At 33.3% G+C, this 17,089-nt stretch overlaps 1 protein-coding gene across 5 annotated transcripts in view; it reads right to left on the reverse strand.

Moving 5' to 3' along the window:
* Positions 1 to 17,089, reverse strand: part of DENND1B (DENN domain containing 1B) — a 252,491-nt gene that overhangs the window by 94,632 nt on the left and 140,770 nt on the right. For 4 of the 5 annotated variants that reach the window (XM_036855731.1, XM_036855712.1, XM_036855721.1 and 1 more), the window contains 3 exons: positions 15,423 to 15,523; positions 9,479 to 9,524; positions 4,627 to 4,728 (listed from right to left, as the gene is read on the reverse strand). In XM_036855731.1, coding sequence (XP_036711626.1) covers positions 4,627 to 4,728; positions 9,479 to 9,524; positions 15,423 to 15,523 — 249 coding nt within the window. The remainder of the gene's footprint in view (positions 1 to 4,626; positions 4,729 to 9,478; positions 9,525 to 15,422; positions 15,524 to 17,089) is intronic. The other variant, XM_036855741.1, reaches the window with a different exon arrangement.

A 17,089-nucleotide genomic window follows, 5' to 3' on the forward strand; every position in this document is an offset into this window, starting at 1 on the left:
TAAACAAAAAAAAAAGTCCTCTCAATTACTCCAGAACCCCAGTGAAATTGTAACATAATTGTAACCTGGACACTCTACCAGTTTGCTGGGGACTTCATTCACTGCCGAAGGAGATAAAGATTACAGCATGGCTCTGGCAAACCTGGAACTAATATAATATTCTCTGGGGCCTTTTTTCTTCTCTTCATAACATATATTATGACAATTTAACATATTAAACCTTCATGTTAGATTAGAGGAAATATCCAACGAATTAAATATATTTATTGACTTATTTGCATGGTTGTAAGAGTTAAATTTGTTTATATATACTTTAATTTTTTAAGCTGATTTTTTAAATTCTCTGAAAAAGCCAATTCTTTTCCAAACTTATTCCCAAACTAATTAACTCACTTGAATACAGATCTCTAAAAATTTTAATTTAAAGTCCGAGTTGGGGTTTTTTCCTCTAGTTCTTTAAGCTTGTAATGATTTTTAGTTAATCGGAGCAATTTGTGTCTTTGCTTTTCATGTAATGGTAAAACCATTAACCTAGTCCTTGGTGTGATACTTGAAAGCCTCAGTAGAAGATGCACAGTATTTTAAATGACTCTATTTTATAATAAGGTCTTTTCAATGTTTTAAGAATTAAATATGCTTTATACTAAATGTTGCTGTCCTATAACATACTGTGGCCTGCCGTGAATGGTACAATAACTCTTCAGCGTACATACTGTATTTTCTACACAGGCTCAGAACAGAAATTAGAAAATCGTTTTCCAATAGCATTACATATAGCATGAAAATGAGTTTTTAAAACAGTGTTGACAATCCTAATTTAAATCAAATAGGTCATGATGATATTTCTTTAACAAGATTAGAATGGAGAGTAAGCGTCTATATCAAATTTTAAGAGTTACTCATTGCAATGTGTATCACGTTTATACGAGAGAGACCATGCTCTAGTGCTTGGGGAGTAAGTCTGCGGATCAACTTCTATGAACTAAAGCTCTAGCAATACTATTAACAGCACAGTTTCTGTGGCTTTATCCTCTTATCTAACACAGGGGTACAAGTATATTGACCTGTCTCAGAGTATATTAGTTTTTACAGTCTAATAAGTTAAAATCACTTAAAAACAGTTAAGCAATACAGGTCAAAATTTGTTTTCCTAGTAATGAATATTCTAATGCATGTAACTTTTTCAGATGTCAATTCTAACCTGCTTTCTTCTATAAGAGTCAGTTTATAATTGTTTTAACTTAATATTCACATAAAGACATATTTCCTGTATCTCATTATAACTCTAATTAGCTTAATTTTCCCACAAATGAGGTATCCTATTTATTTTTGAAATACTAACAATTTCCAAATTACTTTTTAAAATGTTAATAATGATAAAAATTTAAATGAGCACTAATACCTTAGAAATACAACATTTTAAATTCTTATGTAGCTGAAACTAAATTTGTGTATATATTTGCAATGGAGGGGGTCTCAATAATGCATTTTCTTAAATTAAAATGAACCCATTTGAGATTTCAAGTGTTATGTTTAATACAACTGGCTCTTTCTGCCCCCACTTAAAAACATACCACAATAACACTAACTGCAATCGATACTGTTACATAGCCCTAAAATTTACTTTTTTATTTCAAAACACTCAAACTACATACGTTTGAAGGTACCTATATTTGGCATAGCCACTAAAAAAAATAAAAATCACAATGTATTCGCAGACAAAAACTACAAAAGTATATTTTAATGGATCGACTGCTTTTAAAAGTTATTCCATGTAATAATCAATATCGTTAAAATCACTCCCAATAAAATGTTTTTTTTCTTTTAATGATCCAGATCTAAAGTGAAATGATGAAATCGAAAAACAACTGTTCTTGTCAGAAGACAGGAAGAGAGTTTTTTCCCCTTCCCTTAAGGAAAACAAAGGATTCCTGAAAGCTTTGGCCTGATTTATTTTTCCAATTTTAAATACCTTAAGAGTAGCGGAACTGCTACTGGCATGGTAGTATTTCTAACAGTCAATAAATCTAAAATATTATGTGTGAATATTGGAATGAAGCCATTAAGAAGATTACAGCATGCAACACAGCAGAGGGTCCACAGGAAAAAAGAACTAGTAATTCAGGACAACTGTGACCACTGACCTTGGAACAGCCAAGACCACTGGTCAAGCTGACACGATAATAAAGTGCACATGCACAGAAAGTCATCTAGCCTGTAAGCATAATTTTAATGTTTTGGTGAATGATTTTAAAATGCCCCCATTTAAATATCAGTTAATTTATTAAATTATCAAACAATACCAACTGTAATATTTTTCAGGCTTCAAGTATATTTTATTAATTCAAGTCACAAAAAAATTCAGTATGATCATTTGTGATTTTTAACACGTCTCATTTAAAACATTTACAATTATAGCAAGTATGATGTGATACTTTATCGTATTTCCTACTATAAGAGATAGCTTTGGAAAACTGATGAAAAAGCTAAATTTATTAGAGCTGGGTTAAACAAACAATCACCTGAGACATTTTTAGAAAATGACTCTAACTTTAAAACATCTCATACTTTCAGTAGATAGTCCTAGCTCCACCTCAGAACTATTTCAGTTTATTCATACTTCAAATTTGTCTAAGTCTGCGATCCTTAATTCCGAGCATATATTTAGTTATATCTACATTACCTTGCAGAATTCCCTTTTATGAATATTTTTTACTATTTCAGTTATGTTAACTGTTGCTTATAAATAAACAATGAGATGGTCCCTCTTGTCATTTTATATATTTAGGCTTTTACATTTCATGAATATTGTTTAACTTCCTCACATATTTAAATAAATGTTTCAATATCAAACTAATTCTACTAGGAAGGTAGAGGTTCCCAATTTAAAAAGAATCACTCATCAAAAAATTACTATTAAAGATTGTTTTTCTCAAAGAAATAATCAGCTATCACTGGAGCTGACTATAAAAATTTTAATATAACACAAAAATGCTGATTTCTTTTTCTTTTTTCTTTTTCTTATCCTTCCTCATTTTTAAAAAAATAAACAATCCTTTCTTCTTAGGGAATTAATAGTAGGAACTACATGCACATAAGGAAAACATTCTTAAAAGTTGGGACTTTATTTTCATAATTACGTCCCTATCCAGTGAAGAATACTTTGATGGATTTCTAAATGAACAACTCTAATCCTTTCTAGCAGCTTCTGCAAAATCTTTATAATGAGGCAATCGAGTTATAATGAGCTAAAAAGATAATATAATTCTTCACTGGCCTGGGTTTGGGTTTGTTCATACATAGCATAAATTTTACTACAGTTAGATAAAGTAGTTCGATTTAATTTGCTTCAAGGTCAGCAAGTATTTTAGGTTATTTATGGGCATAAATAATCTGATTTTGACTTTAAAGTCACATTTCCCCTACCACTAGCCATAAAAGCAATCAAGGCTAGTATTACTGTATTTTCTGAGTTTGAGATTTTTTTTATTCCTTTTTTTTTTCAAGCTCTCTAATAGTGATTTCAAAGCACTTGCAGTATTACAGAAAAAAAATATATTTTGAAGGTATTTTTATTCCCAAATTTTAATATGTCTGAATAAACAATGGATTTTTTTAAAAAGGGGAGTTATTTTAACTTAGAACTATGTTATAAAGATATTTTAAAATAGCCATTAGAATATATACAGAAACAGTACAATCTGCATTTTTACCCTGTTCTAAGGAATATGAAGGCCAGAAAATTTACTTTGGAGACTATTTAACACAAAATACAGAATATATCCTATTATAAGCTGCAGACCCACACATGCACACACACACAAACCTCTGCAAGATCAAAGACCAGAAGAGAGCTGGCACTTAATTTATCAGCCTTTACAGACAAAAGACAGTTTTCGTCATTTCAAAAGGATCAGATGTCTTTTATGACAAACTGGGTTTGCAGTTTAATTTACAAATAGAATTCTAAGTAAGCAGTCTTTGCTCTGCCAGAGCAAATGACAAACAGTGTAGGTTTTCATTCTTGCAGCCCTCAGCAGGATAGAAAGGATTAAAATAAAACTGAAATAATTTAGAGAAAACAAATAAATGTTTCAGAAAGTTGAGGGAGATCAAAGCCAGAAATTTCTGACCCCAACTGTACAAGCATTTCTTATTATATTGACCAGTGCCATCAGATCATTAATTAAAAGGAAAAGCGCTGGCAGGTGGCAGGGAAGCAAAAGCCGATAATTGGCCCCCTTCTTCTTCTTGCCTTCAAAAACTCTCTCATTCTTTTGCAAGACATGCCACTAGGCAGACAGAAATGCCTACTTTGTAATATAATGATTAAGATGAGATGAAGAGACTTATGTTTAAAGAAACTCTGCCTAATGAATGCATCTAGCTTTTTAATTACGATCCTACTTTTACAATAAGGAATATGATATTGCATCTGACATCCCCTCAACTGCCAAAAGGTAAAAATACGAAAGACAGACTCTACATTGACTCCTCTCACACCACATGCTCATATTCAGCCCTTTTACTTCAGGCAGAAAAATGGGAAAGTAACTCTTGGTGATTCAAGGGTCCAGGAGAAAACATACAAATGTTTGTTCACCACAAAATATCCTCCAGACTTACCACGTCACTCGGTAGGCTGCTCAAGTCATTAAATGGTGATTCTAAAGTGTTTGTGTCAACATTTAACATAACCACATCCTCCAATGATTTATTTTTCACTCTCTGTTTAAAAAACACAATTATAAACAAACATCTTAGTATATTTTCCTTCCAAAGCTATAATGAGCTTAGATATGTAGAGAAAATTATCTTAATGCATTATCCTTAGGAAAAGAAAAAAGGAAAATTCTACATCATAAAAGAATATAAACAATTTTGCCTTATGAGAAAGTCTGTCTAAACCATTCAAAAAGAAAGAGTAAAAATGCTTAAAATAGCATGTTTACTCATCTAAATATATTAATAGTCTGGAGACACTGAATGTAATTTAACTACCAAAGAGATACTACAACAAATACAAAATAAGCATGGCTATATTAAACTGTAAAAATTTATATCCTTTAAATTTTACCAATTGAATTTCAATCCTATGATACAGGAACGTGTGGTCAGTTCTATAGCTATTTTTAGCATAAATCATACTGCGGGGTTAACACAAAACAATAAATATGACTACTAAGTAGTAAAGTAAGTTTTAAATTAATATTTTCTCTGTATCTCCATATAAATTTGGTATAAGTTGATGATGACAAGGGAAAGTTGAGTACGAAAAAATGACAGAGAGCAGTAATATGGAATTTATTGTTAGTAATGTTTATCCCATGAATTTAATATAAAGGATCAAATTTAATAGCCTATCAGATTAACTATTTGACTTGTCATATTTGTTTGAAAGCTTAGTCAAATGGTCAAATTATCTCAATATATGCACAAATGATAGTAAATTAGAATTTATTAAATTTTTATCCTTAAAGAAAGAAAATATTTATAGTTTATTTTTCCTATTTAAACTAATATGTCTACTTAAATCATATAATTCTATTAGTCTTATCTAGATGATAGCAAATAATATTATTTCCTCATGAAAATAAGTAAGGTGTGCATTAATTAAATATATCCATCAACCCAGAATTCCATAACTGCATAGGTCAACTAGCAATTGGTCAATTAATTTCAGTGCAGTAGTTTTAAAAGTGACATTCTAGAATAACAGCCATTTTTTCAGATTATTTAAATACCTTAAATATTAAATTGGCCAGGCCAATTTTTTAAGTTAGCCAAGACTGGAATTTCTGTGATCCACTTAGAATTTCAAATCTCTGCGTATCAGGCAGAATGTTAAATTTGCTAGAACAATGGTAGTCTAGGGTAGGGAATTTTTATGTGTTACGATAGCCACAATGTCTATGTGGAATATGCATTCTCAAGGGGGCATGTGATTCTAAAACTCTATCCTGTAAAAGACATTATAATTATTCTAAAGTAAGACTCAGAAAATGGCCATTTCTAAGAAAGTAACTTATAACGTGATACTATTGCCAAAACATTTATAAATAAACTCATCTCCTTTCCATGTGCATACATATATGTAAAAAAGGTTTACATATATAAATATGTGGTTATCTACAAATCAACTATAGCATAACTACAAAAATAACCTATGAGCAAAAACTATATTTATATTAACGGCATTTGTATGTAAAAAGTATATCATAATTTTGATTTCCATCTTCAATTCTAAATTGCCCTTTTAACAGAAAATGTAAAGATAATCCAGAAACCTGACGTATTTTTCAGGGAACGAAATGAGTTCATCTAAATAGCCTAGAGTAATGGTTATGTGACCCCAAAATGTTTGTAATGACGCTAACACTAAACTCTGAATAGCTGAGTCACTTTGCTGTGCACCTGAAACTATCACAACATTGTTAATCGGTTATACTCCAATATAAAATAAAAAGTTTAAAAAAAAAAATCTCTGAATAAAGGAAATTAGCATTAGTATGAAATGTATACCTTTTTCAAAGTTTCTCTTAGTTTTAAGAAGTCTGATAATAGCTGAATATTAAAATCTGTTAACGGGAACACTCATTAAGAATGGAAAATGTATTCATTTCAATAACAGACTGAGCCTCCCTTAAACGAGAACAATTCTACATAAGCAAAAAAGGGGGGAGAAGATAGCATGTAATTTAAATCTTTTTTTTAAAAATTCATATTAAGGTATTTTCTCTGTTATTGCCCTCCAAATCAGGCTTTAGCCATTTTTTTCTAAACAGGAGTGGAAAGTCATATGGCATATAAAATGGCACCATTTCCTCTGCCCCATATTTTTACGTCTCATAAAATTCATCAACTTGTTTGGATGGGGAAAGAGTAAGAAAATGTGAGAAAACAATGTGCTTTTTCTTCAAAAATAAGGAAATAATATTAGCACATAGACAAAGTCTTATCGGGAACAACAGCAGACGCTGAACCGGCGAGACTCCCGGCAACCTCCACACGCCATCCTCCTTCCAGGTGATGCCAGCACACCTGCACGCTCTGCACACGGAGCGAGGAAGGGACGCGGTGGAAGCAGCCACATGATACTGTGAAACTGGGTCAGTGCTTTACCTGGGATCCTTTGTGTATTAAAGCAAATAACATAACCCTCACATTCGCAGCCTGTACTGATTTATTCCCAATCACTTACAGGCCTTAGTCTGCTTTGACTTCATCCCTGAAGTCTAGTCTTCAGGGAGAACAAAATGCCCTTGTCCTTTATTTTAGAAGCAGATTTACATCGTAAAAAGAGATTTCTAGTCATCTTTTACTTATGATCACATAAAGATAATTTTTAAAAAAGATTTAGGAAGACATTAATTTCATGTCTTTGAACAATTATGTTTAAAAGTCTTTGTAAAACTGATAAAAAGTGTTGAAACTGTCTTGACTGAGAGAGAAGAGAATATTTTGATTTTTCCTCCACAAAAAATTAGTTGTATTTGCAGCCAAACAAAATGTGAAAAATTATTCAGTTCTGTCTCACATATGAAATATGTAAATATATATTTATATTTTAATTATAATACCATTTATATAAAATTTAAAAAGCACAAAAGATCAGAATTTTAGTGAAAGTAATCTGTGTAATGATGTCATCATAAAAATGGAAACGTAGGATCTGTATCACCTGGTAAAAGATTAAGAAGAAAGTTACTAAATGGTACCCAACTGGTTTAAAGACATTCTTAAAGTTCCTATTATAGTTTCTCATTCACTATTAAACCAAATAAAACTGACTATTAAGACAGTTTGATAAGTCCAGAGTATAAAAGGTGCAGAGATTTCAGCCGACCTAATCATGGCTTTACACAGTCTCATTTAATAAGAGCCAATTTAAAGTTAGAAAGGACTGCTTCTCCAAGACAATACTCTAAGGACTAAAAAATTCTTAAATTTGCTCCTTTAAAAAAGGACTGATTTTCTCTACAGGTGTACAATAAACATGTGATAAACTGAATTGAATATTTAAAGCATGTACTCCTTTCTACAATATTTTGGAAAAGCTGAATCATTTGTTTTAAAAGTTGGTCTAGAATCATTATGTAAAAATAGTAACATCAACAGGTACAATCAACCACTTTAAATATTTTTCATCTGTATAAACAAATGTATTATGAAAACTACGTATTCTATAAGGTACATTACATAAGAAGAGATACGTGCACTAACATCAAAATCAAATTTGATGACTTTTTTTGAAACCATACCAACCAACCATGGTTAGATTTTGCAAAGAGTCAAACTACTGATGAATAAAATGCCAGTCATATATTCCACACTCTAATAACAGATTAAATACCTATTTATTCATGTTTTATCTTATACAATTTGTCCTTTCACTGCAAGTACCTTGGGCTGTAAGAAGCTGTTCTCTAAAAATTGACAAAATATAGTCATAATGTTATCCAACCCAGACTTCAAAATTAAAAAGGAATTAAACCTACTAAAAATTCATTAAAATGTACTCTTTTTATTAATGGTTAAAGCACAACTCTCTCCACAAAGGATGCTCAGGAATTTTAAAATAATCACCAGGCTCTTCCTCGATCAGCAAAGTGAGGACTGATGGTGTATACAATGACAACAGCTAATCAGAAAACCAAGTCTAACTCATGAAAGTTGCTTATCAGAAATTGGGTTAAAGTACAATATGCACAACCAGCAAGAAAAGAAATACATTTGAACAAATCATCTGGCATTATGATGCCATGCAACTGACCCAAGTCTTTTGTTTACTTTTGTAGAAGCTAATCTTATAAGAAGTCCTCTCTGGAAATCTCACTGATTTCAAGTTCAAAGTATTTAAAGTTCAAGGTTTTTCACTACAGTGATAACAAGTGACAAAAGTCATTTTCGAATGACAGTGCAAAAAAAAAAAAAAAAAAAAACTACATTTTAAGTCCCAACAGGACTGAAGTTAAAGTCTTACAAAGCTATATTCTAATTTAAAAGTTCATGATTAGTGTATTAAAACACATTTTGAAAAACACTGATACACTGAATTATAGTGAAGTTTGCAAAATAAAAACACTTTCCCTTTATGACTCATAATTACATAAATTCTCACTTTCAAAACACAGAAATATTTCTTCTGAAAGAGAAATAGATATAATAGATCTCAAGTTCCATAAAGTGGTTCATCAAAGACTAAGGTTTTTAGTATTTAAAACTTACCATATGACTTCAACCAAATAGAACCTACTTTCAATGGGTCTCATACCACTGAAGATGGTCATTTTGCATACTAATTAAAATAAAATTATTTTAACACTACCTTTTTGAAAATGATCATGTAAGTATACTCTAAATATGCAACTAGTCACTTCTTTGTACTATTCAACTGATATTCTTTCAAAACACAACTGTTTTAAATTAATTCATAAAAATAATAGTTATCACCGTCTCATGTCTGAAAGATACTCACCTCTATGAGGCTGGAGTGTATTCCGATCAGGTATGGCATTGGGGCACTAAATTAAAAATATATATGTACGTGTTCATATAGTTCATTAAAACTGAAACAATAATATAAGTAATTCAGAATGCTTTAAAAAATAAATTTATTAAATGCGTAGTTCCAACATAGTACATCATAGATATTTAAAATTATTCAGTATAGAAAACTCAAATATAATCTTAGAGGCCATTAATATATTCAAATTAAGGTTGATTTATATAAAATCACAAAATCATTTATAATTAAAAGTTGTAATGTTTAAAAAACAAGAATATTAGGGTCTAGGCCGTAGTCTGAGATGAATCTTTTCTGTATACTTCCCATCAAATATATCCTAAATAATCATCAAATTTATTCACATTTCTTTGTACAATTTTTTTATTCAGTTAGATTCTTATATGATTTTCTTAATATATATTCATTGTTTCACATCTACTATTTAGTCACCCAAATTTTTGAGTCAGTCACAATATATTTACTGAGACCTACTATGTGCCAGGCACGGTTTGGGGACTAGAAGTGCAAAGATAAATAATTTCCTCCCCCACTGTTACCATTCTATTTCTGTGCTATCTTTCCACTCATGTATCTTGTCTATTATTTAAACTCTGTACGTTCTTATTTATCCCACTTTTCATTGTAATAATAATATAATTTTAATAAATTTTAAAATATTCAAGTAAGTTTAAGAATGCTATTGATTAATTCAACACAGTATGTGGAGCATACTCAGGTGACAGTACCTGGCATAGGGGTTAGGGTACAATAATAAACAATACAGAAAGAATATATTCCCTTCTGGAGCTTATACTCTGGCAGAGAATACAGACATTAAATAATTTTTGTAATATACAAAATCAGACTTACTAGCAATTTCAAAAATATTTCTCATGAAATATAGGGCAGAAATTATTCAACTTGACATTTCAAAATTAAAAGATTATTTAACAAGAAAACATGAAAACGAACAACGTCTACAAATGTGATAGAAGATATGCAAATAAATAGCTATTTTAAAAATAAAACATTTTTGGCATTTCTTTTGTATACATCTTTGTGTTATATTTAATGCAAACCTTTTCTGTTAATGAAAACAGATAATCTTCTTTTTCAAGGGATTTGCATAATTTTCCAAACATCCTTGTCATTATTAGAACAGAGCTGTCCAAACTCCTGCATGTCCACTTTGCTACTGAGAACCAGTAACAGATAAAAGAGGCACCTTGGTAGATCCACAGTTTTCAAAGTAACCTTAAACAGTTCCTACTTTATTTAAGGATGGCTAGCCACTAACTCCTATATCCAGAATTCACAAAAAAATAAAAACGGTTCAAGTTCTTATTCCAATCCTTATTAGCCTGTTGTACTAGATTCTAATTCCCAGTTGTCTTTGTCTTCTATAGCTTTGTTCCTTCCTATTTTTTTTAATTTTTATGCAGTAGACCATCTGGAATTGATCTGATATTCTGGATATTTCATTTGACTGAAAGTTGAGGACTATTTATAGGCCTTGATATCCCTAAGACCTAACAGATTTTCTGCCTTCAAAAGGAAACAGAAGGAATAAATGTGGACTGTTCCACTTTTGCTTAAATAAAAGAAGCCTAGTTGCTTCCCCAGTTCAAGTTCTCATCTCTGGAATTCCTTCTGCGACTCCACAGACGATATAAAATATGTGCCACTAACTACTCTGGGCTCCCATGACTGGGTTCCGGCAACTTTCACAAAACAGGGTGGGCAACTCCCAAGATCTTAAATATGTCAAGCCTTCTCCACACCCAAAATAGTACAAATTTATTAAAGTTACTGTGCAATTTTCCAATTCGCCCCAGGCTAGGTTATCCGACCAACAAGATTCATAATATAGAAAGATTCATAATATCTCAAACCTCAAAGCACGTTTTAATACAATGAGTGTTAATCAAAACACTTAAGACTTCTAAAATTAATTATTACATCCATTTTACATATGTTGAAGGTACACTGAATGGATCAGATTTCAAAAAATCAGAGCCAAAAGTAATAACTACCAACTGAAGTGCTACGAAATACATCTAAGATAACACTTTTAAAACTTCATGAAAGCTAGTTATCTCTTGAAACATAAACAATAAATTTACATAAATTGTTAAACTAGAATAAAAATCCAATAAAGAATTCCTATGCAGAACTTAATAATAAAGTAACCCAAAACTTTTTCTATGAGATCACTGGGTATCTCTACGTGTTTTTACCTCACTAATTTCTACAAAATCTAAAATATAAACACGTTAGACTGCAAACATTATTAACTAGAGCATACTTTCCTAAAATAAATATGTTTTTTCAGAATATAGATTTAACTGAATAGTTATTTCATTGTCATGAAAATTGGATTGTATACATCCTAATATTAAGTCAGCCAAGTCTCATGAAAAGTAATTTTGCTACCCTAGCTGAAATCTCCTAATGAGACAGAGTGTTAGTAAGTCAGGAAGAGATCCTTGGCAACACAGATGTTTTATCAGCTATGTGCAAAACTATCCTAGATCTTTCTGTCAATGGAATTATTTTGCAAAGATAAGATACAGAAGGCTCCATTATGACTGCTGCTTCTTTTTGGTAGCAACTAATCTTTGCTGAAAAATAATTACTATGTAATAGCTTTTTTTCTTTTTAGGTCTTCTCATGGAGGCCACCCATGGGTAGACTGTAACAGCAGTCTATTAACTTAGGGTAGTCTAAACAACATAATTTTCCATTTATGTTTTTAAAACACTATTCTCTTAGGAGCTAAATCTTCTCCTTTCATAGAATGAAGAATCAGATAGATAGCCTAAATAAAAAGGTGACAACCATTCTCGAACAAATAAATTATTATACTTTTACTGGTACTGGAATCATACTACCTCCGAGGTGTTTAAGGGCTCAGAAGGTTAAGAGTGTCTGGCAACATCACTTTAGACTTGCTATATTAAAGTACTTCCTCTTTGTTTTGTTTTGTTTTGTTTTGCTTTGTTTTTTCAGTATCAATACCTAACATGAGATCCATCCTCTTAGCAAATTTTTAGGTCTACAATAGAGCACTGGTTAAGTAAAGGCACAATGTTATACAGATCTCTAAAACTTAATCATCTTGAATAACTGAAACTTTATACCTGTTAGATAGAAACTCCCCATTTTCCCCTTATAGTGGTAGATTAAGGGGAAAACAAAGATGGCGTCACTTCTTCCCAGTAGCCTTCCCTACCCTAGCAGACAGGTGGGCACTTCCTCCTAGGTGCTCCGCTCAGCATTCTTTTATATGCCTCAGACCTAAACCCTATAGCATCACAGTATTCCTCTGTGCTCATCATGTGCACGTGTGTACATGTGCACAAACGTGGGAATTTCTTCCTATCTGGGGATCCAAGAGGGCAGAAGCTACGTCTTATTCATTACATTACATACTCGCGACCTGGCAAACACATGTTTACTAAATGTCTGGTGTACAAATGGATGAATGAATGAGCCGACAAATTAGCAAGCCTTCGTCAGCCGACCAAGATGCGCTATTCATCCACGGTCACAAGATGGCATCATGGCCCTCCAAGTCTATGCCACACCAGAGACACACTTCCAGGAGCCAGGACTGCCTCAGGATTGGGAAAGTCCAATCACCTTGAAGAGCTGGCAAAATACACATCTACCCCTATCACATCTTCCTGGTGCTATTTTTGGAGTGGAATATAAAATTTTCTTTACTCAAAAACCATGAGATTGAAGGGATAATCTCTAATATTTTTCTTCCTTTTGCATATAGGATCATTTGCAAAGATGTAAAGGGAAGAAAACCACCTTCCCTAGGAAATAGTTTAGTCCATGGAATTTTCTGACAATGAAAGAGAGCTGGAGTCATAGACAGCTATTTTGGGGGAAAAAAAAAGTATATGATACTGCCCACTTCCTATGTTAGAAGCTGAGCCTATCATTGTGACCTTAAGGTTCAGGAACTCTCAGATAACTCCTTGTCTGACTATCACTGCTCTACTCTCTGGGCCAGGGAAGTGCCTGGCATGGCAGCTGTTAGAACTTGTCCTAAAGGGGCTATTTCAGAGGTTAGAAACTAGTAAGACTGAAATATGAAACAAGCTTCCTTCATCACAGTGGAAGTAGCAGAAAAAGGACTTGATGGCAGGGTTAGAAAGTATCAGGAAGACATATCTGGAAAGAGGTAGCAATAGTTTCTAAATAACAATATTTTAGAAAGTCCTAAGTGTGTATCATTACAGAGAACTGAACTTAAAAGGGATGTTACCTCCTAAGATTTCAGAACATTTTTTATAGAAAAATTTAAATGGCACTAACATTACATATGATAAAATATAATTCTAAACCTCACAATTAGAAGTGTTGGTTCTTGAACCACTACTTTAATATAGATTTTTAAAAATCATACACCAATATATTTCCAAATACTTTTGTCAACATTATTTAAAATAAGTTTTAATTACTGAATACTATGTGGAAAGATCTACTACGCATGTCGACATGAAAGAATTGGGGTTCCTGCTTTCAAGGATGCTACCCTATTCTAGGTATACTGGTCAGAGAAGAACACTCTAAAATGAATACCAAGAGAGCTATTTCTAGATCCAGCTTTACTCTCAGATTCATGTGTGTGGTGCTTCACAGTGTAATTAAACCACACACCTACAGTCTCCTGCCCCACTGTTTCTCCCTCCCAGCACCCAAAGGGCAGAATGGCAGTGGGAGGTCACTGGAAACCTGCTGCCCAGCATTATCAATACGATTACCCTGCTGTGGAAACACACAATTCACTGGTATAATCAATATGTGACCAAAGATATGTACTGTCATTAAAAATCATTTGTCCTGAAGAGGGCTAGTCTTGAAAACTTCAATGTTATGAACTTAGATCATTTTAACCCTTAAACACTTTAAGTGATCTGCTTTTCATGAAATCAGAAAGTTAAATAAATAACTACTTTGATTCTAAAAGAGCTTTGTTTTTTAATAACATTAGTTGTGATATAAACGGTCCAAACGGACATTTGGACATTATGGTCCAAATCATTTCCTTCTTTCTGTGTGTGTGTGTGTGTGTGTGTGTGCATACGTGCACACACACATGCATGGTTTAGAGTAAAAATCTCATCTGGTTTCTTAAGAACTGAGCTACGCCTGCAGAAGGTGATTACCCTACAGCCCCGAGGAAGATCCCAAGGCCGCTGTCTGGGAGTCTAATTCTTCCCTAACCTCCAGGAGAAGGGGACAGTTGAATTCAGACTGGGTGAGATCACTGGCAGTTGTCTGCAATGCCAAGAAACTTTCCAGAATTGCTCCCGACACTCGTCAACATTGCTTTTCACAGTGGCTCAAGGCTGAGGCTTCGACTTAACCAGGAACTCAGGGAACCCCTGCATCAGAGGCAACCCCTCTGCGCTGGTATCTGGTACTGGATGTGCTACTGAGGGAAGAGGCGTGCGGGAAAGTGTGTCCTGACGCGGAGGTAACGAGCGTGTGCTCCAGCAGAGGCAACCTGGTGTCTGAAAGACTCTGCAGACAAATGCTGGCACCTGGGGTGTGGTGCTCTCACTGACACTGCAACTTCTGTAAGATGTCCTAACCACAGCGAAGACTGGATCGGCTTCTATTTATGCATTCAATTATCTAGATGATTATCGAGGAAGCTCACAAAATCTAAAGCACTTTACGTTTGCCAGGTATAAATTTTTGCTACCTTTGGAAAGAACTACTCTTCCCTTCATAAAACCACCTTTTAATACTTGTTACTCATCTCCCCGTCACGTTTCAGAGATCTCACTCACAGATATATACACGTGTACCCCAAGCCTACTTAATCTACACATGAGTCGACCTTTCTAACCCCAAAACCTGGACTAGCAGGAGCCCGGCAGAGCCAGCTTACCAGCAGTAGTCCAGCAGATGAGGAGGGAGCACCGGGATGTAGATGTGCTGCCAGTACATCGGGTAAAGCAGGGCGACCGATGCATGGAGACAGGCGGTTAGCTAAAATTTGCAAAAGGAAAACAGCAGTAAGTAGCCGCTGACCCTCCGAACAGAGAGACACGCTCAAGTTATCAGAGACTGATGATACTCATAGAACAATTTACTTAACGACCTGAATCACATTATCTTGACCAATTCTGCCTGTAAAAAGTCTCACGTTTCAGAAGGTCCTCTGAAAAATACATTAAGCAGCAAAGTGGCTTCTTGGGCATCTTAGGTAGACGGTTATACCTTCCTGAAAATACAGTGTTTGGGGGTCAAAACTTAGAACACATAAAAAGGAAAACTGAAAAATTAGGCGAGCGTCTTAGAAGGAACCGTAGGAAATTACAGCGTGTGCCGCCCAGGTTGCACGCACTCAGATTAATACACCACGATGCAATATGGGAAGGAGGAGAGGCTGAAAGCTCCTGGGGGATATCATTAGGGCAAATTGCCAAAGGATGAAACATGAGCCAGTCAGGAGAGTCTGGAAGCTGCAGTATCACCAGGGGATTCAACGTTCGACAGTTGGAGCTTCAGCAACGTGTGAACCGCGGGTGACGGTATCAGGAGACTCTGCTCACTGACACGGAGAATGTCACTATTGACCAGCGAGCTGCCCAAGCTTGACAGCTGTACCACAGGAAGCCAAGGATATCATAATTTCATATTTAAACTGTTCATTTCAGATTAACATCGTGTTTCCTAGCTTTATATCACAACAGCTGCAAATACACTGATGCTATTTTAAAGGTAATTGCCATTTTAATTGTTTTGTTTTGGCAAGCGGTTAATTAAATATTTTTTAATGCTTAACAAAGGGATATCGCTTTTTTTTTCCTCCCTCCTACTGACCCTCATCAGGATTCTTTCTCTGACTTCGTTTACATTTTAAATTATATTTCTGTACGCGTTGAGTCATTTCTCTAGCGTTTAAAGCAATAATTAAATCAGCATTCTTCATTTTAAAGTTTTGCTATGGTCTGCATTTTCAAGACATTTACTGAATAAGTCATTTTATTTAACTTGAAAATCAGAATTTAAAAATAAAACCATCTGAAAATGCACCACAAAATTTCTATAAACCATTATTTCTATTATACAAAGAAATTAAAATTTATACATAGTAATCAAATTATTTCAAAAGGATAAATGTAAACAAAGTAATTCAATCTTAATAGCAACATTTGTCTATATTTAAGTGCAAAATAGTTCCACTAAATTTTTTAAAAGTCAATTAAAATAATCTAATCTGAACCAAAAACATAAAAATTTTGATTAAAAGTATTGTCATCTTCGTCATATGTATTATATTTTTTCCAGCTAAGATTTTTAATTAATTTTATATGGCAAAAAATTTATTTGTTCCATTTAGAATGCTATCATTAAAGGGTTTTATTACTTTGCACTTAGAAGTTTTAATAGTTTACACTATTCTTTCAATAAATATTATTTTTAAAATTCCTTAATTAGAGCATACAGTATACCACTAGGAGGCATTCAGATACTTCTGTGTAACAATTACAGACCAGATTTATTTCTCTTACATATCTGAACTAGAGGGAAATGAAAATGGGGTTGATC

This window comes from Balaenoptera musculus, chromosome 1, assembly GCF_009873245.2.
Source record: "Balaenoptera musculus isolate JJ_BM4_2016_0621 chromosome 1, mBalMus1.pri.v3, whole genome shotgun sequence".
NCBI lineage: Eukaryota > Metazoa > Chordata > Mammalia > Artiodactyla > Balaenopteridae > Balaenoptera > Balaenoptera musculus.